This window comes from Nicotiana tomentosiformis, chromosome 4 (genome assembly GCF_000390325.3).
Source record: "Nicotiana tomentosiformis chromosome 4, ASM39032v3, whole genome shotgun sequence".
NCBI classification, from domain to species: Eukaryota; Viridiplantae; Streptophyta; class Magnoliopsida; order Solanales; family Solanaceae; genus Nicotiana; species Nicotiana tomentosiformis.
The window spans coordinates 113,947,655-113,971,777 of NC_090815.1; the positions used below are offsets into that span (position 1 = coordinate 113,947,655).

The window sequence follows — 24,123 nt, forward strand, 5'->3', positions numbered from 1 at the left end:
GGTTGTATCAAGACTCTTCGGGGTGATAGTGCTTACCGTAGGAGGAACGGCGTCATCAGCTTTACCTCTACTCTTTGAAGAACTAGGGTTGCCGGAAGAAGAGGCCATTTTTTATCGAAAAAGGGGGAAGTTTTTCTCTCAAGAAGAAGGTTAAAGAAAGGTTGAAGACAAAGTACGAGTTGAGTAAAGAGAGTTTGGGGAAGTGTAGAGAATTATAAAGTGTAAATGAAGAAGTTTGATGCGTATAAGTAAAGGTATATGCGGCTAAAATCGTGGCCATACTTACCTCGATAATAGGCAAAAGTAATGCTAAATCGTAGGATGACGCATGTTCGGGGCATTAAATGCGGAGAGACGTCCGTCTAATCAACCGTCAGAAACTTTTCAGAGGGGATCAGAGAATTTCCCGCCGAAAAAGGTATTTCTATCAATTTTCCGGTGACACTAAGTTATGCCACCGGAAAGTAGGGGGACTATCTGTATGGGGTAAAATATGTTCATATTTAATGATCACATAAGAAAGAGATACTTGGAACCGAAGGCAGGAGATAGCTAAACCCGAATGCAATGATCTTGCTTGTCACCGGAGAGAATGATACTCATAACGACAAAACAAATGCCGCCATCCGGTAGCATTCAATGAAGAATATTCTACAGCATTAAGTGCATGATCCGTTATAGAGAATATGACATTCACTGCCCGCAATTACACACTCTTCAGTGGCCCTCATAATTGTCATTAAAGATGAGCTTAATCCTAGGATCTTGTTCCCTTGGTGCAGCTATAAATAGTGAGCTCTATCATCATTGTAAAGGATACGAATTTTGTGACAAGCATATACTATATTTTATCAAAAGCTCAATAATATTTTACTTTCTTGCTTATTTGTATTGTTCTTACTGCTCCCGGTAGCTCTGTGCCCGGAACCAAGATATCTGCCGTCTATTTCGATTTTAAGACTAAGTCTTATATTTCTGTCTGATTCATCTATTGTTTTTTGGGATCAAATTAATTCACTTGTTTATAAACCATGTATTTTTATAAATTCAACTGTACCGTTTTACGGGTAAACAAATTTGTCTACTTTAATTACGGCCAATCAACTTTTGCCCCTTATATCTATCAAAGAGAAAAAGAATTGTATATAAAGGATTGAAGTGTAAGATTTAGATGATCAATGTTGTTATTTGAGATAGTTCAACATATGTATACATCCTTTTCTCATAATCAATATAATATGAGATAGTTTAATAGGTAATCATCCTCCCCTTCTTTTGCTATGTCCATTAATCCAATACATGTTTAATGTAAAATACTTACTCATAATTAAACTTTTTTTATAATATAATCATAATTTACAACGTATAGAACTTGAACCACAACTAAATAAATGGATCAGCACAACAGGGGCAGGCGCGCTTTACAAGTATTGTTATAATAAAGGAGCTTTTTCAATCAGGTGGCAAGTGTAACATCCTCGCGTAATCTCCAACCCAGTCCTCCAATCGCATCAAACTTCTCTTCATCGACAGAAAAAACATTCGAAGAAACGTAGTGGAAAAAAACAGAACCAAGGGCTATTTTATAAATTACTAACAGTATTGAAGCATACAGTTTTTTCAAACTATCTTGATTTTTCTTGTTCTACCTTCAACATCTTATCCATTCAAAATCGAACCGTAACAATTAACTTAACCGTGTCATATTATCGAATTAATGGTTGATAAATAGATTAAAAATTTATAATTAACGGTTTATCGATTTGAAAGCGAATTAATCAATTTTCTTATCGGATAAATCCGTAACCCGTTAAGAATTGGAGAACTATATTTATAATTTTACTCATTATGAAGCAACTTCTTAGTAGCTTAAACTTCAACATTATTATAACTTATTTTCGGGGTAGGACTAGGCAGATCTAGATAGTTTTTGATACCTTTTCTGCTCAAATGAATTATTTAACTTGGTAACTAAAACAAAATTATATCCAGAATTTATGTTAACTGAACCTTTATTACTGGTTAAGGATCCCCAATTTGTATTTTAGCTCGCTTATTGTAAAAGAATTAAAGAAGAAGAAACTGCCATTAACAATGAGAGCTTCGTTAGCCTACTAGAGTGTGATTGTGATTGGATCGTCTATCTAATATTTACTACCTTGCTTACTTATGTGATTTTTGTTGTCTACTTGATTTAGTCTATAAATCACCTTATAACCGCCCGATAATCGCTAATTCGATACCGATCCGTCCGATATCTTATCGAATGATTAGCGAATTAGTATATTTATAAGCCGATAACCGATAAGCGAATCGTTAGCGGTCCAATCCGCCCGAATAAGCAGCTCTGCATCTGATCCACTTGAAAACCTCCGCTCGAATAAGCAGCCCTGCATCTGATCCATTTGAAAACCACAATTTCAAACTCTTGCTTCTTCGGTTTCATTAACATCTCACTCTTTAATCTAATATCGAAAGGATGCACACTTTTCTTGTTTATAAATTCTTTCATATTGCCTTTAATGTTACTTTCCTACGAAATGACATGATACGTTTAAGGATTATAAGTATCCTTGGTATTATATATACGCATGTACACATTAAAGTTTACTGATAGAGAATAATGGTAACCTTAAAAGTGAATAAATTAATTAATGTACTAAAACTAGTGAAAATTAGTTAATGTAACCACTAATTGAATCTGTTTTTCAATTGGCAAAGACTAAGGGCCCGTTTGGCCATAAAAAAATTCACCTTTTTTTAGTAAATTTTTTATTTTTTTCGAAATCAGCATTTGACCATGAATTTTTTAATTTTTACTTAAAGATGAATTTCGAAATTTTTTAAAAATTTAAAAAATTTCAAATAGCTATTTTTCAAAATTCACTTCAGATCACTCACAAAAATTTTAAAACAATCCAAAATTATATTAATGTCCAATAATAACTTTAATTTTTAAATATTATTTTTATTTAATTTTTTTTTTTCGAAATTTTATAATTCTTATGTCCAAACGTCCACTATACGAAGAGCAACAAATTCCTGATAGGTGTAGGCATGCATGAGATCCACGTCCACACGCGCTGTCCTACAAAAGGCCTTTTTTTTCCCTTCGGTGCAATGAGATGAGAGCCCACCGCCTGATTGGTAGCTGCTCACTGCACCCTCTGCTGCCTCCTTATCCTCTTTCTCTCATCCGTTATACCTTTTTATTACTACATGAATCCATCCTTAAAAAAATGAACAAAAGTGAATAGATACATGAATCTAATGGGGTAAATGGTAATCAATGAAAATTTCAAAAAGGTGTCATTTCTCTTCTGAAACCGAAGGAGAAGAATAGGTGAAAGGCTTAGGGTATGATAAGTGTAAAGCATGCATGCAAGTTCAAAACCCTCTTGTAATCCCACATGTCCCTTTTCTTTATGTTCCTCAAACACGTACCCACCGTACGTTTCCAAGTGTCACTTCTTTCTTTTCTCTTCCTTCATGTTTTGCCCTCTTCTCATTGGCTTATATCACCCTCTTATACCTCAAACCTCAATCCCACAAACTTCCCCTTACCTTCTCTCTTCTCTGTTTCTGCATTTTGGGATTGTTTGTTAAGAGGAAGTTTTGAATTTCTCCTTCTACCAAAATGATGCAGACTTTGAATCCTTACCCTTCAACCTCAAAAACAGCTGAGATCATGGCTAGATACAGGCCTATAGCACCAAAGCCAGAGGTTCCAACAAGTCCTGTTTCTGAAAATAATCCTAGTGGCTTGCCAGCAAATATTAACAAATCTCCTTTCTTGAGGAATGTATGGCCTCAGTTGCAAGCAAGGCCTACAAGAACTAGGAAGAGAGGAAGAACTGCCCTTGGTCCACCTACTATGAAAAGAGCCAGAACTAATTACCTTCCTGCAGTCCAATTTCCTCATTATCAGGTAATGGCTGCTTCACCTGCTCATAGACCAAATGCGGTTCCCCACTTCTCTATAATCCCAAATCTTGTCCCTCTTAAATGTGGCTTGGGTACCCCTGTCACAACTCCAGCAAATTCAATAGCACTCCCTCTTCTTTCTTGTACTACGATAAATCTTCCTATGCTAGTTACTGAGAAAAGCTCTGGAGAGGAAATTAGAGGGATAGATTTGAACTTGGCAGCTGATGTTCCTGAAGAATTAGATTTCATGCCACAGTTAATGCAAGGATCCACTAGTCCTAAGAGCCGTGGCGTCATTACTCCACGGCCAGTGCGTCCAGTTGGGTCAAGTATTTCAATTGGGTGTATCAATGAGGAGGCTCCAGATGGTGGAACTAACAAGAAATGTATGAAAAAGCCAGAGGAAGTGGAGGAAGAAGTTGAAGCAGAGGCCTTACCAGCTGTTATATCAGACTCGAATAACAAAGTAAGGCTAACAAATTCAGCATACAAAGAAATGGTGGGTCAACCTGAATGTTGTTGGCTGGACTACATGCGTGGCAATGCATGCAAGAGAATTGGTGGGGAAGTGATGCTTGAGTTCTTGGATTCAAAAAGTGTGCCAATGTCATCTGATGGATTTACTTGTTGGGTGAAGATAGAATGGGGAGCTGACAAAGGGAAAAAGAATTCTGTTAAAGCTTTTTGCAATGCTGTGAGGTTAGCTTGTCAGTCCAAGGATTATCTCTTTGAGTGGAGGTTTCATACCACAGATGATGATGCTCCTGAATCTGCTTCCAGTATCTAAACAGTTTTTCAAGTGTAAATATAGGTAACTCGTTTAATGTTGTAGAGTAAACCTTATGCCATATAGTAGCAGTGTATAAAGAGTAGCAAAATGAGTGTTAGTTAATTATGTTTGATAGTTGTTTCCAGCTTTAAGTGCGACATGCGAAATTGTAGATCTGCAATGACCCTACGAGTACAAAGCTATATGCCAATGTCAAGTTTATAAGCTACCATTTCTATATATATTCCCAAATTTATTCTCAAAAATTTGATTTGGGTGGGTGAAGTTTCATTCAAACATGAAAATATGTGTTTGAACATCTGTTTTGGGTGAAGTTTGGTTTGAAAAAATATAAAACATGACTTATACCCACAAGTTCTAAAAACTATCACAAATACCCAACAGTACTATTATCAATAACATTCATTATATTATCATAAATTATAGTTCTGAACATAAATAGATTTGATATAAAATTATCATTTTTATAATGAACTACATGATACACTATCAGATGACCGATACACTCTCAGATGACCGAGAAGACGAAGCAACATCGTTATAAAATAATAAATGGTGGACTTTTTTTATAAAATACAAATGTTTGGAGCAATTTTAAAAAATATAATAGTGATATTTTGGTTTAAAATTAACTATTGAACTGGTTTTGAGATTTAAAATTTGACTAAAATATAGATAAAATTTATGACCAAAATCAAATTTATTTTGACAAAATCTATGGCCTAACTCGCTAGTTTTCTTCTTTTGGTTCTCTACATTTTTACTAGTTCAACGCACAAGAAACAAAAGGGACGACAGCCTACGTCCTAGTTGGCGAAATGAGTACAAGTTTTAAAAACCTAGCTAACTAACGTAATACACTTTTGTCTATTGGACCATGATATTTCGATAGGAAACGAAGTAATTGGCTGAATACGTGTTACAATTCCAATGATAAAAGAATTTCCACCTGTCAGAAGTGGCAACTCTTGTAGGCAGCGCAGCAGTGTGGAAATTGAACGTACAAAATATCCATTAGTCTCCCTTGGACACTGGTCCGGGGGCCTTCCATTTGAAGTTAGTCTGCATATGATTTTGTCTGTAGCCAGAAATAAAGTTCATAAATATAAGACTCACTGTGCCCGATAAATAAATGGTTAACTAGGCAACCATGAGACTCCATTTCAAGAAATACCAATTTAAATACATGGTCTTTGAACTGGTCTACATCCCGCAAACGGATAAAATAAAATTAACAAAAGAGAACCAATTAACGGAATGGAAATTTTGGTTGGACCGGCATCTTAAAAAACATGGAATAACATGGAGTAGAGAAAATTCATACCTTCAACAACGGTGTATGAAACTTCTTGACCTACAAATCAAGATTCAAGAGAAAAAGAAGAAATAATACTTCTCTGAACTTCTTTATACAATCAAAAAGATACATACAACACAAGGTAGCTCCCTATAATGAGTCTAATTTGGTATTTAGAAGATAAAGTAACTGACTGAGATAACATATTAAAATACAATGACATAGTAAATTTATTTAACACTTAACAGTGTATATAAGTTAATCCATCTTGAAATACTTAAAAGGTCCTACACAGAAGGTTAAATTGCTGGCAGTGTTGCTGTAACATTAAAAGCAATCAAACAGAATAAGGAGCAGTCCACATTCGAACCTCAAAGATCTCTGAAGGTCATTATCGCGATATTTTATATCCAAAGAAAATGCACTTGGTAAGGTCTTCGAGTTTGAATCCCAATCCAATGTCCTGATCCTAACTAGTTAGGAAGTGTCTAACTTGCCAAGTAGATAGAATTTGAACTCTCAATCTCGTCAGTTTTGCGTTCCCTTTAGCAACAGTGCTGTATCTTTACAATGAAATGTACTTTGGTTCTTTGTTATTAATTTTCACGTGAGTTTATTCCTAAGTTCAAAGAAGTTTAAAATCTAGTAACTCACTCTCGATAATCCAAAAGTGCTCCTCCATTCATTTTAGAACCTTGATGACTGAAGGATTCTACCGCAATATGTGCCTGCTTATAAGGTGAATGTTAAACAAAGCTCTGTACATTAGACTGCTAACAAGACCAACAAAGTGGCCTTGGAACAAAGTCAAGCTAATGTATTGTGTAGTGACAATTAGTATGAAAAAGATTTGGCGTTCAAGTTCTAGTGAAGCTAACTTCTATGCAAGTGACCGGCTCATAGAAGGAGAGACAAGGTTTGCGGACGCCGGCAGCTACCTCGTAGTCTCCGATACTCGATGCGCACGAACTCAACGACCTCCGTGATCAAACACACTTGGATCTGCACATGAAGTGCAGGGTGTAGCATGAGTACAACCAACTCAGCAAGTAACAAAAATAAATAAGGAACTGAGAAGGTAGTGACGAGCTATACAAATACAGTTCAATTTCAATTATTCCAGCAAAGAATAGACATACTTTCAAATCCGGCAATTTAAGTCAAATAAGTTTTATACAGTTAAAGTGCAGGTACTCCGAATATACAATCTTTCAGAAATTTTACAACAATGACTGATAGCAACTAAGTGCATCAACAAATGAAAGCAAATACCGCCTCTCAGGGCAACAGTCACTCAACTCGTCACAACAACTCAATCACTCGGCTCTCAGCCCTCAGTACTCACATTCAATAGGTACCTGCGCTCACTGGGGGTGTACAGACTCCGGAGGGGCTCCTTCAGCCCAAGCGCTATATCGCTGCGGCGTGCAGCCCGATCCCATATAAATATCCATAAGGCTCGTTGCGGCGTGCAACCCGATCCATATATACAGCCCTAAGGCTCGTTGCGGCGTGCAACCCGATCCATATATACATATAGCACACAGCTCGGCACTCAGGCCCTAACTCAGTCACCAACCTCTCTAGTCTCTCGGGCTCTCAGAAATCATAAAGATCAACCCAAACAAAAATAACATAATGTATCAACAAGAATTAAGAAGAGACTAAAATATGATACGCAAGTAAAACCATGACTGAGTACAAGACAACAATTAGCAAATACTTCAACAAGTACGCGACCTCTGCGGGTCCCAACAGTACCATCACTTAGCCTAAGCATGATTTCTAACATGATTTGCAGTCAAATTTCTATAACACAAAGAGAACAGGTAATTAACAATATGCTATTCGACTTTACAGTCTCATGGGGCGGACCAAGTCACAATTCCCCACGGTGCACGCCCACACGCCCGTCACCTAGCATGTGCGTCACCTTCGAAATAGTCACATCATACCAAAAATCCGGGGTTTCATACCCTCAGGATCAAATTTAAGACTGTTACTTACCTCAAACCGCGCAAAATCCTACTCCGCAATACCTTTGCCCCTCGAATCAGTCTTCAAATGCCTCGAATCTAGCCACAAGCAGTACAAGATAATTAATATAGGCTAAAGAAATCAATTCCACAAGAAAATACGAAATTACAAGCCAAAATCCGAAATTGGTCAAAAGCCGACCCTGAGCCCACGTCTCGAAATCCGACAAAAGTCACAAAACCCGAAAGTCCATTCACTCACGAGCCTAACCATACCAAAATTACTCAAATCCGATAACAAAATCTCATTCACAACCTCAAAATTCTAACTCAAGAGTTCTTCCTCTTTTTCCTTAATTTTTCACCCCAAATCACAAATTAGATGATAAAATTAAAGATGAAATCACGGGATTTAACCAAAACCAAGTAAGAATCACTTACGCCAATCAACTCCACAAAAATCCCTTCAAGAATCGCCCAATTCCGTGTTCTCTAGCTCAAAATATGAAAAATGGGTTCAAACTCTCGTTTTTGAAATTAATACTGTCTGCCCAGATTTCCTTCTTCATGAACGCGACCGTCCTCTCGCGTTCGCGTAGACCAACTCAGACTGCCTCCCAGTTAACTCTTCGCGAACGCGAAGCTTTACAAGCTCAACTCATCGCAAACATGGCTCATACCTCGCGAACGCGTAGACCAAAGACATGGGGTCCTCAGCTTCCTCACTTCTCTTTGCGAACGCGACACCACTCACGTGTTCGCGATGCACACTCATACTACACCTTCGCGTTCGCGTCCTCTTATTCGCGAACGCGAAGAACAAAATCTTCTCAGCTCACATTAACCATTCGCGAACGCGTAAGAGGAAACCAGAAAATACACACCAGCAGATATCAGCCATCAACTAAAGTCCAAAACTGATCCGTTAACCACCCGAAACTCACCCGAGGCCCCCGGGACCTCAACCAAGCATACCATCAAGTCCCAAAACACTATACGAACTTAGTCGAATCCTCAAACCACCTCATATAACATCAAAAACACGAATCACTCTCCGATCCAAACTTAATGAACTTCGAAATTTTTAAATTCTACAAACGATGTCGAATCATATCAAACCACGTCCGATTGACCTCAAATTTTGCACACAAGTCATATTCAACATTACGGACCTATTCCAACTTCCGGAATCTGAATCCCACCCCGATATCAAAAAGTCAACCCATCGGTCAAACTTCTCAAAAATTCGATTTTCGCCATTTCAAGCCTAAATTAGCTACAAACCTCAAATTCACAGTCCGGACACGCCCCTAAGTTTAAAATAACCCAACGGAGCTAACGGAACTCCATTCCGGAGTCGTCTTCACACACTTTCGACTACGGTCAAAATCCTAAGACTTAGCTTCTGTTTTAGGGACTAAGTGTCCCAAATCACTCTAAAACCAAAAACAAGACCTCCCGGCAAGTCACATAAGCAGAAACAAATACGGAAAAAATAGTAAATAGGGGATCGGGGCTAATACACTCAAAATGACCGGCCGGGTTGTTACAGCAATGTTCAAAATTTCCAGTGGAAGTTAGTCTATCCTCAGATCCACTAAACTGTCCAAGAAAAGAATTAACCATCTCTGTTGAAGAACTCTAGGTAAGACGTATATACTTCTTTGCATTTCTATTATACTTTTCTATTAAAGACTCCAAGGCAACCTGAAGTATTTTGGTTCTCAAGCTTTGTTTGTAATGAAATCATTGCTTTAGTGAGAGCAACAAAATTCCAAATGGAACTGAGCTAATAGAAATAAATGAAAAGCTAATAGAAATAAATGAAAAATTCTAAATCTTCTCTACCTATTTTATTTCCAGTCAACAATGTTTGCTTTTACGGGCGTGTAGACGAGTGGAAATGCATTGTGTCAATCAATCAAAGGATTAGCAGTCAATTTTCAATTAGGAATTATGGGAGAATCTGCTCATAAAAAAAAAAAAGTCAACATTTTTCTTCACAATGAAACATAAAAATCTCCGTGTTAGGTTCATCTAGAATTAACATCATAGCGGACCCTAGTATTTCCAAATATTGAACTAAAAATTCGAACAACGGCACAAATAATTAAGAACATTATAGATATATTCTGCAAGAAAAAAAAGCAACAATAAGGATTTAACAGTGGAATAAGGTTGATGAAGTAGTACGTACTCTGCATCGAAGGAGGAATTCCAGAGACCATCCCTACTTCCCCAGGTTTGATTTCGACCAACGCATCGGAGGAAGAAGAAGAAGACGATGACGATGATAACCTCGTCTAATAAACCGATGAAGATCGGAGAGGCTGAAACCTAGTGAACGGACGCCGCAGAAATTTCGCCATTGTAGAACCAAATGAGAATCGTGTGGAATTACGCTGTGGTTAATGTCTCTATGAGCGGGAAATTGTTGAAATGGAAAAGTTAGTTTCTGGTAGGTACTATGCTATGCTCCCATAAGAAGGTTCGCGCTCTTCTTTTGGAATTCAATTGGGCCTATTTTATATTTTGGGCCAACCAATGTCCATGAGAAATGTATAATAGTCGAAAAAATATGTACAATCAGACTTCTATATAACATCATCCATATATAACAGCATTTCACTATAAAAGTCAAATTTTTTCCGAAACCAATTTTCATGTTATGTTATAATATATGTTCTCTACAACAGCACTTCGTTATAACATCCAAAATATTCGGAACAAACGAATTTGTTTTAGAGAAGTTTGGTTGTATTATATTTTTAATACACGTATAATATACATATTTTATATACTTTTTAGGCTTCTGAATGTATTTAGTTTCATCCAACCGATCAATTTTGTATTTCATGTCTATTGACAAGACCCGAACCCAAGCATAAGGGAAGAAATTGACCCATGAACCTATTAGGACTTTCCTAAAGAGTTTAACTTATAATTTATTTAGATGTCGTGTAATAGGTAAAGGTGACCGAATAATCTTTTTTTTTTAAAACCATCAATAGATATCAGTTAAGCTCTTCCAAAAGAAAAAAAACTATTAGGAGAACTCGACGAGATACAAACTCTAACTAAATTACATCACTAGAGGAGAAGAAATACAAATAATATGCACAAAGTACTATTTAAAAAAACCTTGTATGGTCATCGCCCAATAGGCGCCTTGTTTTTTCTTCTGTCAAAATCACTTGATTGTTAATAATGAATACAATATTTGTACTGCACAAGAAAAAAGGCATGCCGGTGACTAAGCTCCCGTTATGTGCGGGGTCCGAGAAAGGATCGGATCACAGGGGGTTTATTGTACACAACCTTATCCTGTATTTCTGCGAGAAGCTATTTCCACGGCTCTAATCCGTGATCTTCCGGTCACATAACAATAATTTTAACTGTTATGCCAAGACTACGCTCACTCTTCGGCCGACCATACAAAAAAAGGTTTAATTTGTCATGAAAAGTTTCACTTGCGACAAGAAAGACCAGGATATGATCGAACGGCAAATTCAATTAGGAATGTCCGAATATTGTCTTTTTTTTTTTGGTAATTAATGTCCGAATATTGTCGCTATTGTAATATGTATCTTCCTGCTCATTGCCATTTGTTCTTTCGTTCTCTGCGAGACTTGGTCATCGGTATCTTCTCTCTTGTCTTCTTCCTCTTTTGCCATTGTTCCATTCAGTTAAAGGTCCCACAGAAATTGGAATATTAATTATTCTGCACAACATACATCCCACAAAATAAAAAATCAGCCAACGCAATTACTGAAACAATGTCAATGGAGGAGCTAAAAGAAGATGATCAAATGCTTGCCAAACTTAAAGAAGTTTGTTCTGATCTCAAGAACCTTCTTCAAATCTCATTCAATGTTGAAACAAGCTTAGCAGAAATGGAAGATAAATTTGATGGTATGCAAGAAAATCTATCCATTGCTTCTAGAAGAATAGCTCCCTTACAATCTCTTTCAATTGCTAACAAAGCCCTTGATACAAGAATCAACAGAGCAATTTCTCCAGCTCTTGCACTTCTTGAAAGTTTCAAACTTTCTGAATCCCTCCAGCGTAGACTTCTTGATCTTGCTACCAAATTATCTAACGAGAAATCGTCGAATAAAAGGCTCAAGAAACTGATCAAGTATGTAGACACAGTGGACAATTTGAATGAGGCTATTAATTCAATAAGCAAAGAGTGTGAACCAGCTATTCAGAAATTGCAAGAAGTGGTGGAGTTTTTAAGTAGGACTAAGGCTACTGATCAGTTCAGGACGCGTCGATTGAGAGAGACTTTGATTACCCTTAAATCCCTTTGTGAAACTGAAGTTGATGCTATGAGATTTGATGGGCTGTTTGATGATGCTTTGTTGAATTTGCAAGATGAATATGAGAGTTTGTTGAATAAGATGAGGCATAGGAATTTTATGGAGGGAAAAGTTGATAGTGATGATCAAGATGATGTTGCTACTGAAATGGTGCCTACAGATTTGGGAAGTGAATTAGAGGTTGAAGTGCTTACTAAAATCTCTGAGACCCTGGCTGCAAATCATTGTCTTGACATATGTATTGATATCTTTGTGAAGGTAAGGGCTGTTTCCTTTATTTTATAGCAGCATTTAGCTTACTGCTTGACAGGTATATGATATCCGTGATTGTCGATCTATATGTTAAATTGCGTGATCACCTCATTTGAAGGCTTAATCTGTTAGATAAAACACACTTTTGTTTATTCAATAATATGTCTTGACTACTTTGAAGGAGAGCCTTGACGTAACTGGTAAATTTGTTGTCATGTGACCAGGGTAAGATTGCGTACAGTAGACCCCTGTGGTCCGGTCCTTCCTCAGGTCCGACATAGCGGGAGCTTAGTGCACCGGACTGCCCTTTTTCATGTCTTGACTATTTTAAGTGGCTGTTGTCTAAACATAGGCCTTGCAATCAAATTTATAACTTGTAGTAACATATGTTTATTAGTAGATGACTTTTAGACGGGATTAAGCTTCACTTTTATGTTGATTAGTGACTCCTTGATGGCGAGTTTTGTGCTAAAAGGCGATTATTAAAATCTAACTATCGACTATGTTTTTCCTTGTGCCAATCAACATTTTCAAGTGTTTACTTTGCCTAGAGCAATGGATCTAAAGGAACCTGAACCTCATTTTAGCTTGGCTTATTAGATATCATGTGCAAACAATACATGTTAGCTTGGTTTATCATTGATCACAGTTGTGCTAGCTGGCTTACATTGTTAAACCTGATTCTCGACCAAGTTCTTCTCTTTTGCCAATCAACATTCTCATATCTTAAAACTTTCCTAGAGAAGAGGAGACAAAAGAGTGAGAAAGAAGAAAGAAGGATCGAGTCTTTGCAAATCTGCTGTTTCAGATTATGGAGCTGACTGCTGAGTATCACCTGATTAAATCGTCATTTTACATTGAATAAATTTCATCGCACACAATAGATATTAACTTGGTTTATCATTGATCACTTTCTCTATTCTTCTTTGATCTTTTGTTAAACATGGATTAAGAAAGCGAAAGTTAAATAGGAATATTTCCTGATCCAATGTCTACATTCTCTTAAACTGTTTGATCAAGAATTACTCAACAAAACTATTTGATGATGGTTATTATATGTTCATTCCAACAGCTTTCTAGATATTGCTCAATGACTTAAAGATGTAATGTATATGGCTATTAGCTACTAATAATGATTATGGTATTCTGCTTCATCCCACAGGTAAGGTATAGAAGAGCAGCCAAAGCATTGATGAGACTGAACCCCGAGTACCTAAAAACATATAGTCCAGAAGAAATCGATGAGATGGAATGGGAGAGCCTAGAGACAGCAATATCCCTCTGGATCCAACACTTTGAACTTGCTATCAAGAATGTATTTGTATCAGAAAAGAAACTCTGCTGCCAAGTTTTAGGCACAATAATGGATGGAGTAATATGGCCAGAGTGTTTTGTCAAGATCGCCGACAAGATAATGGCTGTCTTCTTTCGATTCGGGGAAGGGGTTGCACGAAGCAAGAAAGAACCCCAAAAGCTTTTCAAGCTCTTAGATATGTTTGAATCATTGGAAAGGCTAAAACCTGAGTTCTCAAACATTTTCGCCGGTGAAGCTGGTGCTGATATCTGTTCGCGATACAGAGAACTGGAGAAACTGCTTGTACATTCCTCAACCAAAGTCTTCTTTGAGCTCGGCCTTCAAATTGAGGCCAATCAAGATGTTCTTCCCCCTCAAGATGGTTCAGTTCCAAAACTTGTTCGTTACGCTATTAACTATCTTAAATACCTTCTAACGGATGCCTATAGCGCGACAATGGTCAGAGTCCTCAGGACTGAACAAATATGGAAAGCTGGAACACTTTCAACACCCGAAACGGATGAAAACTTGCTGAAAGATGCCATGTTCAACATCATGGACACTATCCGGAGGAATATTGAATCCAAAAAACTGAGGTATAAAGACAAAGTATTGCCTCACGTGTTTGTCATGAATACTTATTGGTACATTTACATGAGGACTAGAAGTACAGAACTCGGGAAGCTCATGGGAGATCAGTATATTAAGAAGACATACAAAATTGTGGCTGAAGAATCAGCTTATTCATATCAAAAACAAGCTTGGGGATCTCTAGTAAGGCTGCTGGACAAAGAGGATATTAAAAGAGTTGACAAAGACGGACTTACTGCTATGGTACGAGGGAAAATGGAGGCGTTTACTAAAGCATTCGATGACATTACTCAAAGGCATAAAAACTTTTATTACATACCTGATTCAGACTTGAGAGAGCAAATGAGAGAGGCTACTGTAAAGCTTGTTGTGCCTGCATATACCGAATTCTTGAACAATTTCGCGTCTACTTTACATGACAAATCCTATCCTTCGCCCGAGTATATAGAAGATTCATTAAATCATATGTTTGAGGTTGCTGATCACAAGACTTCTGGAAAATCATCGTTGAGATTGCGACAAATGAAAGATCCTTCGGATGGTAGTAATTCATTATCAGGCGAACAATCTCGTAGGAGCAAAGACTTTAGAAGGTCCAAGTCAAGTGTCATTGATGCCTGATAAATTTTTCAAGTAATGTGATGTGAAGGACAACCATTTGTTAGAAGAAATGTGATTGAAATCTTTTTCTGGTAATATTTGTGTTAAGCTATTGTCAAAATTACCACCAAAAAGTTGTGTACAATATCAATATAGGCAACTTGGAGATGAACCCTTAAGTTAGTATGCTCTCCTCTACTAGCTTGTGACGAGGAGGAAAGAAAACTCACGTGTTCTCTATTATTCTATTCTACAAGGAACTAATGAGTTGTGAAATTCCTCTAGTTTTGCTTAAGTAGCAGATGTTTATTTACAAGCATTGTGGTAAGTTATATAAATAAAAAAGAGCACAAACAAAATGTTTGTAATATTTGTAATATGGCCATTAATTTGGCCTATTTTCAAGTGGGGGTCAAATTTTCATGACATTTGCCATGTCATAATATCCACTGTTAGGCCAAAGATTTCTTGCTATAAATAGAGGAGCTTCTCTTCATTTGAAAACACGCCAATTCAAGAGCTTTTCCTCGTCTTTCTTTCTCCTTCTTTAGTAATTGAGAGTACTTTGCAAGAGAGTTGAGTATTGGGAAACACTTGTGTGATCTCCTTTATTTGGAGTGATCTTGTGAGGTTATTCTCTCGGGAGTATTTGGGATTAATTAGAGTATTTACTCTAATTTTGTACGCTCTTTTGTACTCTTGTTGTTATAGTAAAATTTGCTTCTCTCCGCTTGTAGACGTAGGTCACCTTGACCGAACCACGTTAAATTTGTGTCTTCTTTAATTGGCGTTATTATCAACTTGCATTATCTTTATTATTGTCATTATAACGTTGTTTGGCTAAATTCTGCACTATCCGATTTCCCGATCCTAACAAATTGGTATCAGAGCCAGATCTAACCGGTTAGTTTAAATAGCCAAAATGACTCTAACAAAGTCTTATGTTGAGAAATTTGACCGAAATACAAACTTCGGAATGTGACAATTAAAGATGGAAGCTATCCTAATTCAGGGTAGCTTAGATTTGGCACTGCAAGGAAAGGAGAAGAAGCCAAATAAAATGACGGACGAGGAGTTTGCCGTCATAGACAAAAAAACAAAAGCAAGTATTATTTTAAATCTCTCAAATGAGGTTTTGTGTGAAGTTGCAGCAGAAAGCTCAGCCAAAGACATATGGGAAAAGCTGAAAACCCTATATATGAAAAGAACAGTAGAAAATAGGCTTTACCTAAAGTAAAAACTCTACACTTTTCGTATGGCTGAATGTACCTATATACTTATACATCTTGATACTTTTGATTTTCTTCCTATGGATTTAAGTAACATAGATGCTAAAATCAAAGGCGGGGATCAAGTTGTGTTATTGCTTGTTTCCTTACCCTAGTCGTTTAAGCATATAAGAGATACTATGCTTTATGGAAAGGATAATATCTCTTATAAAGATATCTATTTTGAAATCAAAAGAACAAATAAATAGAGATATTACTGGAGAAACTAGTGGGAACCAAGGGGAAGGCTTATTCATAAGAGGTAGATCCAATAAGAAAGATTCAAGTAATGAGAGACCTAAATCAAGGTCAAAATCCAGATACATAAATGTCATGTGAAAATATTACCATAAGAAATGTCATATTATTTCTGAATGCTTTAAATTGAAAAACAAAGAAAAGCATACAGAAAAGAAAAATGAGCACAAATATACTGACATTGCCGAAGCAAGTGTAGTTACTGATGAGACCGAGGAAACTATTTTTTTAGCAACTAATAATAGTTTCTAATCTAACAATTAGAAAATTTTAGATTCAGGTTGTTCTTATCATATGTGTCCCAATCGGGATTTATTTACCATATATGAATCTATTGGAGATGGAGTTGTCTTGATAGGCAACAATGATGCCTGCAAAGTTATTAAAAAAGGTACAGTCTGAATCAAAATGCACGATGATGTGGTGAGAACTCTCACCGATATTAGACATGTTCCTGACTTGAAGAAAAATCTTATTTCTTTGGGCACTCTAGAATCTCTTGGGTGCAAGTACATAGGTGAAGGTAGAGTTTTGAAAATTTCTCATGGTGTTCTTGTGATCATGAAAGCACGCAGATCTGGTACGTTGTATACTCTTTTGGGATCTACTATTACAGATGCTGCTGTAGTTTCAATATCAGATAAATCAAATTCTGACATCACCATTTTGTGGCATATGCGATTGGGGCATATGAGTTAAAAATGTCTTTCTATCCTCAGCAAAAGAGGTCTCTTATATGGCCAAAGTACCAAAAATATGGATTTCTATGAACATTGTGTGTTCGAGAAGCAAAAAAAGAGTCAGCTTCAAATCTTCAGCGATTCATAGAACAAAAGGTACTTTGAATTACTTTCACTCAGATCTTTGGGGTCCTTCACGTACCCCATCAAAAGGTGGTGCCAGGTATATGTTAACTTTCATTGGTGATTATTCAAAGAAAGTTTGGGTTTATTTTCTGAAAAATAAAAGTGATGTTTTCTTAAATTTCAAACAATAGAAAGTTTTGATTGAGAAGCAAACATGAAAACAGGTTAAGCGGCTTAGAATAGATAATGACTTGAAATTTTATAATGATGAATTCAACGAATTTGCAAGAATGAAGGAATTGCTCGACATTGTACTGTGAGAATGACACCTCAGCAAAATGGTGTGGCAGAAAGGATGAATAGAACTCTTTTGGAAAGGGCTCGTTGCATGATTTCAAATGATTGGTTGACAAATGTCTTTTGGGCAGAAACTATCTCTACAGCTTGTTATATTGTCAACCGAGCTCCTTCTGCACCTTTGAACTTTAAGACTCCAGAGGAAATGTGGTCTGGTACTCTTGCTAATTATTCTGATTTAAAGTATTTGGTTGCCCTGCATACATGCATGTAAATGATGGAAAATTAGAGCCAAGGGCTAAAAAGTGCATTTTCCTTGGGTATGCATATGGGGTGAAAGGATACCGACTATGGTATCCTGATCTCACGACACCAAAATTTATAATTAGCAAAGATATAACATTTGATGAATCCTCTATGTTACATTCTAGAAAAGAGTCTTCTAGTTCTTGTAATACATATAAAGTAAAGAGTACACATAATCAGGTGGAGGTTGAGATTGGCATTCCTTCTGAGCCAAGCTCATCAACTTTGAAGAAAAATAGAGTTGAGACTCCTAAAGTTGAGTCAGAAGCTGAAATTCCTGAAGTTGAGACTCCTGAAGTTGAACCAGAAGAAGAGGAGTATTCTATAGCCAAACATAGACCAAGAAGAGAAAGTAAACAACCATTAAGGTTTGAATATTATGTTGCATTTGCTTTTTCAGTTGCACAGGAAACTGAAAAAAATTGAAGAACCATCAAAATATTCAGAAGCAGTTTCTGATGCTGACTCAGCCAAGTGGCTGATTGCAATGAATGAAGAAATTGAGTCTCTCCACAAGAATGGTACTTGGTCTCTTGTGAAGCCGCTATCAGAAAAAAAAATTATTGGTTTCAAATGGGTCTTCAAGAAAAATGATAGCATTTCAGAGGTTCAAGATATAAGGCACGATTAGTTGCAAAGGGCTATGGTCACGTAAAAGGAGTTGATTTTAATTATATTTTCTCACCTGTTGTTAAGCATAGCTCTATTCGTGTCTTGCTTGCCTTAGTTGCCATGTATGATTTGGAATTAGAACAACTTGATGTTAAGACAGTTTTCTTACATGGAGAACTTGAGGAACAAATATACATGCATCAATCCGAAAGAATTGAAATTGAAGGAAAAGAAGATCATGTTTGCTTGTTGAAAAAATCCTTGTACGGATTAAAGCAGTCTCCAAGACAATGATACAAAAGGTTTGATTACTTTATGTTGGGTCATGGTTATTCGAGGAGCATGTATGATAGTTGCGTTTACTTCCGGAAGTTAAATGATGATCCATTTGTGTACTTATTACTTTATGTTGATGACATGCTCATTGTTGCTAAGGATTTAACAGAAATTCACAATTTGAAAAGTTAGCTGAAAAGTGAATTTGAGATAAAAGATTTGGGAGCAGCTAAGAAAATTCTTGGCATGGAGATCAAAAGAGATCGAAAAGCCAACAGGCTATTCCTGACCCAGAAGAAGTACTTGGAGAAAGTCTTGGAGAGGTTTGACATGAAAGATACTAAATCATTTAGTACCCCTCTTGCTGCTCATTTTAAGTTAGCAGTTGCTCAGTCCCCGCAGTCAGAGGAAGAAGAGCGGTACATGGCACATGTTCCTTATTCCAGTGCAGTAGGCAGTATTATATATGCAATAGGTTGTACACGTCCAGACATTTCACAAGCAGTGAGCGTGGTAATCTGGTATATGGCTTGCCCTGATAAAACACATTGGTAGACTGTGAAATGGATTCTCAGATACTTGCAAGGTACTTCAAACACATATTTGGAGTTTGGGAGAAATACTAACACTTTGGTTGGTTTTGTAGACTCAGATTATGCAGATGATCTTGACAAAAAAAAATCACTGACAGGCTATATATTTTGCAGTGGTGGTTGCGCTATTAGTTGAAAAGCTACATTACAACATGTAGTATCTTTATCTACTACCGAAGCAAAATATATGGCAGTAACCGGGGCAATGAAAGAAGCCTTATGGTTAAAAGGTCTATTTGTGGAACTCAGTTCACACCAAAGTGGTATTACCATTTTCTGTGATAGTCAAAGTGTCATTCACTTGACTAAAGATCAGATGTATCATAAGAGGACGAATCACATTTATATAAAGTATTATTTCATCCGAGAAACCATTGCTGAAGGAAAAATCGTTGTTCAGAAGATCAGCACTAGAGACAATCCTGCTAACATGTTCACAAAACCTCTTTCAGTGTCCAAGTTATGAAGAATGATTTTGCTCATTGGGGTTGTTGCTGAGAAGGTGGAGCAAATTTACTACTATATATAAGCCAAAATTAGGCCAAGGTGGAGATTTGTAATATATCCATTAATTTGCCTTATTTTCAAGTGGGGGTCAAGGTTTTATGACATTTGCCATGACATAATATCCACTATAACAAAATTTGTGGAACAAGTTTTCATGATATTTGCCATGACATAATATCCACTATTAGGCCAAGGATTTCTTGCTATAAATAAAGGAGTTTCTCCTCATTTGGAAACACACCAATTCAAGAACTTTTCACTCTTGTCTTTCTTTCTCCTCCTTTAGTAATTGAGAGTATTTTGTAAGAGAGTTGAGTGGTCGAAAATACTGTGTGATCCCCTTTCTTTGGAGTGATCTTGTGAGGTTATTCTCTTGGGGGTATTTGGGATTAATTAGAATATTTACTCTAATTTTGTACGCTCTTTTGGACTCTTGTTGCTATAGTAAAATTTGCTTCTCTCCGCTTGTGGACATAGGTCACCTTGACCGAACCACGTTAAATTTGTGTCTTCTTTATCTTCTTTAATTGTCGTTATTATCAACTTGCATTGTCTTTGTTATTGTCATTATAATGTTTTTGGTTAAATTCTGCACTACCCGATTTTCCGATCCTCACAATATTTGATAAAGTATTTTGTAACAAACTATGAGTAGTTAAATAAATATTTCTTTTACAATCTTTCAAAATAAAAAGAATACCATCATCACTAGAAAAAATGAAAAGGGGGAAGATGTAATTTAAACAGAACTATATGTTAAAAATCAACGGAGTAGAAGATTGAGAAAAAAAGGAAGTTACAAACTGGATTAGTTTTCAAATAGCAATAAGCTAAATTCAAAAGAATAGTCAACTTAATAGTTAATAGTTCGCATTCTGCATCCTTCTTGGCATTTTACATTCTTAATGTAAGTTTAATTTTGCAGTTTGCACTTTGCACCATATCTTTGCATTTTGTCCGGTCTACAATATATAAGACATAGTGGCGAAGCCAGGAATTTTTTTAAGGGTGTTCTAATTTGAAAAGAAAAAAAAAATTCGACAAATATATATTATATACCTCTACAACCTAATATTTTATCTATATATATAGTATAATTTTTCGATAAAAGATGGTCAATTGACCACCTTTTGAACAATGTGGCTTCGCCCCCGCGTACAGCTAAAGAACCTCCTAGTATTCTGCAAGCAAAATGAGGACATTATGTGATAAATATAAAAAAATAAAAGTAGATTATGCAACTCGCCAAAAAATTTATAATAATAATAAATTGAAAAACATACATTGGTGGTGTAATCGAGGCGGATCCAGAATTTTAAGCTTATGGGTTCCTATAACAATCTCAAGTTAATCTACATGATAACTACACCAACGAACTGGGTTCCAAGCTAAATATTCTTATACTTTTAATACATTTTTAGTACTAATACAGGGTCTATGCAAAAGTTACTGAGTGTTTATCCGAAAAATGGGTAGAGTTAAATTTATACGTAGTTCCAAGTATATGTGGCACAATTTAACACAAATTATAAGGATGAATAGAAATATGAATATAAATTATAAAGAATGCGAAATAGATAAGGTTGTAAAGAAAATGAATCTTAGGATTCAACAAGTAGAAACAATTTAAGAAACCTGAAAGGACGATTCTTTACTATGGGAGAATATAGTATTTTTATTACAATGTAAGCTTGGAGAAAACTTGTCCTTACAGAAATGGTAACCATGCCCTTTTATAGTGGAGGGACTTTGCTCTAAGCATAATAAAATAAACACTCAGTGAGAGACCCATGATAAATCAGTTTTCTACAATTTCTTCCAAGATTCTCTCTAGTGGGTTTGCAACGGCTTTTGTCTGCGAGCTCGATCTTGCTTAGAGCCCTCGATTTTGGTTTGAGCTCGATTTTGACTCTAGCTCGCGATCTTGACTCAAGCCCGATTCTGGCTCGAGCTCTCGAATTGATTCGGGGTCAATGTTGGTTGGTCTCTGGATTATAAGCATGATAGATTTACTCTGCATCATAGTTCGATTTGGATTCGAGCTCGATAACGATGTCGAACTCGACATGGATCGGACCTCCGGGTTCGAGATTTGTTTGTTCCATCTTCGGAATCTCACTTCGATCGATCATCGTTCGAACTTGATCGGACATGCGAAGGCCGAAATCTATTTCGACCGTATACAGATAGTCCCCTCGTTTCTCAGAAAGACTGTGGTGAGAAACGATATGATTTTTTAACGGTTCGATCGGATTATAACCTTACGTTTCTATCGGGTTCGACCATGACGCATGTGATAGTTGTTCCGTCGATTTAGTCTTTCAAGGCATTTAATGCATGTCAGGTGGTGGTCGGCCACCGCTGATACTGAACCGCCATCACTTGAACCTATAAATAACCCTTCCTTTTATCATTTACCACTTTTACATCTTCTATCTTCCAAATTTCCCAAGTCCCTTTTCGTATTCTCTAACTTACCCGTAAATCTGTGATTTCGTTTTGCAAAAGCCCCTCTTCAATTCTACCAAATCTTTGTCACTTTCCTCTATTCCTCACCTCTGAATTCGAAAATAGTGAAAACGTCACAAACCATTCCTCAGAAAGAGAAGGCTTCATCTTCACAATGTGCCGCCGATGATACACCGGCAGAACCACGGCCTGAGGAGTGCGTTCCCGGGGCGTGCGTCCTTACTTCTGATTTTAAGGTCGATAAAGGCTCATCGGTCCCTGGCCGATGTGAACCAGTATCGAGGTACATATGTTCGATAACCGAGAAGTACCTCCAACAGGTAAAGAAAGATTGCAATTGGGATAAAAAAAAAGAAATAATGATTCCTTCTTCTGACGAAGATATCACTTCTCACGTGAAAGGATTTTTGAATGTGTATACTTACCCTTTCACATTAGGTCCCCTTGATTCCGTTAGTATTGACTTCTGTCATCAATACCAAATAACCCTAGGCCAGGTCCATCCTTCTTTTTGGCGGATCGTTATCCTGATCCGATATTTCGTGAGCAAAATCAAGGGGATGCCGTTCACCCTCGACCATCTTATCCGATTGTATCGTCCTCAACTTTTTCGAAGAAGGTTAATAAAATTTCAGCATCGGGCTTCCAAGGCTCTGTTCTCGAGTATTGACGAGGACATGGATCGGGGTTGGATGGGCAGGTTCGTTCGAGTGAGGACTTCGGACTTGATTCCGACCGAAAAGATGCCCTTCCCCGAGGAGTAGAATATGAAACGTAAGTGTGATCCTGTTGTTGCTTCTATTTTGTTCTTTTATTTCTTTTCTCATCGACCCTCTTCTTTTTGTGATGTAGCGGTTCCCTGGATGCCCGAAGCAGTTCCCAATCTCAAGAACTGGGTATGAGCTCTTGTCTAGACCTCCACATACGCCGAGCGCTCATGGCGCGATTTGTCAAAGGGTCGGTGGGAGGCCAAAAATTATGGTAAGCCCCTTTCTTGTACTCTTTGATAGTTCGAACGAGGTAGTTTCCGAATATCTTAACAAAATTTTCCATATGCAGGTCTGGTAAAGCTGCGGTTTTAAGGCCCTTGTCCAAAGAGGAAGAAACTTTGGCCTCTGTCCCAAAGCCGGTGAAGGGAAATAAAAGGAAAAGAGCCACCGTTCCCGAAGATCCAAAACCGAAGAAGAGGACGGCTCGTAAGCCGAACAAGAATGCCATTCCTTTGACCGTGGAATTAGTTCTGCGTCTAAGGGATGAAGATGAAGAAGAGGAAGAAAATGATGGGTCCGCGCTGGCAGCCCGAACGAAGAGAACCACTGATGCCCCATCGGCTGCTGGATCGATGACGCTTCATGAGGCTCCGCCTCGGACTGAGGATATACAGGAAAAAATTCGGGTGGAATCCCCGAATTATCGAAGATCGAAGACTCATTTCATCAGAGTCAACAGATGAGGGATATGTCTGAAAGGGCCCTAGAATCCCTTCGAACCGAAGAGAATGTTCCAAGTGATTCTTTTAAGGCAGCAGCAACCGAAGATTCGCCCACCTTTTCCCATTTTTTCCGAAGGGGTGATTCGAGAAGCTCAAGCTCTAGGAGACCTCGATCTAGACATGCCTCACAATGGAGAGGATCCCTTTCGTGACATGTTTATCGATGTCAAGGACGTTGCCGGTACTGGTG

The 24,123-nt window shown here is 37.3% G+C and overlaps 3 protein-coding genes and 1 long non-coding RNA gene across 4 annotated transcripts; 3 read left to right on the forward strand and 1 right to left on the reverse strand.

Moving 5' to 3' along the window:
- Positions 1 to 3,308: 3,308 nt before the first annotated feature.
- LOC104115101 (uncharacterized) lies at positions 3,309 to 4,925 on the forward strand. Its single transcript, XM_009625671.4, has one exon. The coding sequence runs from the start codon at positions 3,638 to 3,640 to the stop codon at positions 4,712 to 4,714; it is 1,077 nt and encodes a 358-aa protein (XP_009623966.1). The 5' UTR covers positions 3,309 to 3,637; the 3' UTR covers positions 4,715 to 4,925.
- Positions 4,926 to 5,565: 640 nt separating this feature from the next.
- LOC117281161 (uncharacterized) lies at positions 5,566 to 6,084 on the reverse strand. The gene is made up of 2 exons (XR_004511778.2): positions 6,042 to 6,084; positions 5,566 to 5,795 (listed from the first exon to the last, which is right to left on the reverse strand). It is a non-coding gene; the product is annotated as an uncharacterized lncRNA (long non-coding RNA).
- A 5,515-nt stretch (positions 6,085 to 11,599) lies between these two features.
- On the forward strand, positions 11,600 to 15,433 carry LOC104115102 (exocyst complex component EXO70I-like). Its single transcript, XM_009625673.4, has 2 exons — positions 11,600 to 12,570; positions 13,727 to 15,433. Exons 1-2 carry the CDS (start codon positions 11,767 to 11,769, stop codon positions 15,068 to 15,070), a joined length of 2,148 nt encoding a protein of 715 aa, XP_009623968.1. The 5' UTR covers positions 11,600 to 11,766; the 3' UTR covers positions 15,071 to 15,433.
- A 2,303-nt stretch (positions 15,434 to 17,736) lies between these two features.
- On the forward strand, positions 17,737 to 19,601 carry LOC138910381 (uncharacterized). The gene is made up of 4 exons (XM_070201617.1): positions 17,737 to 17,921; positions 18,110 to 18,301; positions 19,151 to 19,291; positions 19,448 to 19,601. Exons 1-4 carry the CDS (start codon positions 17,737 to 17,739, stop codon positions 19,599 to 19,601), a joined length of 672 nt encoding a protein of 223 aa, XP_070057718.1.
- The last annotated feature ends 4,522 nt before the right edge of the window (positions 19,602 to 24,123 follow it).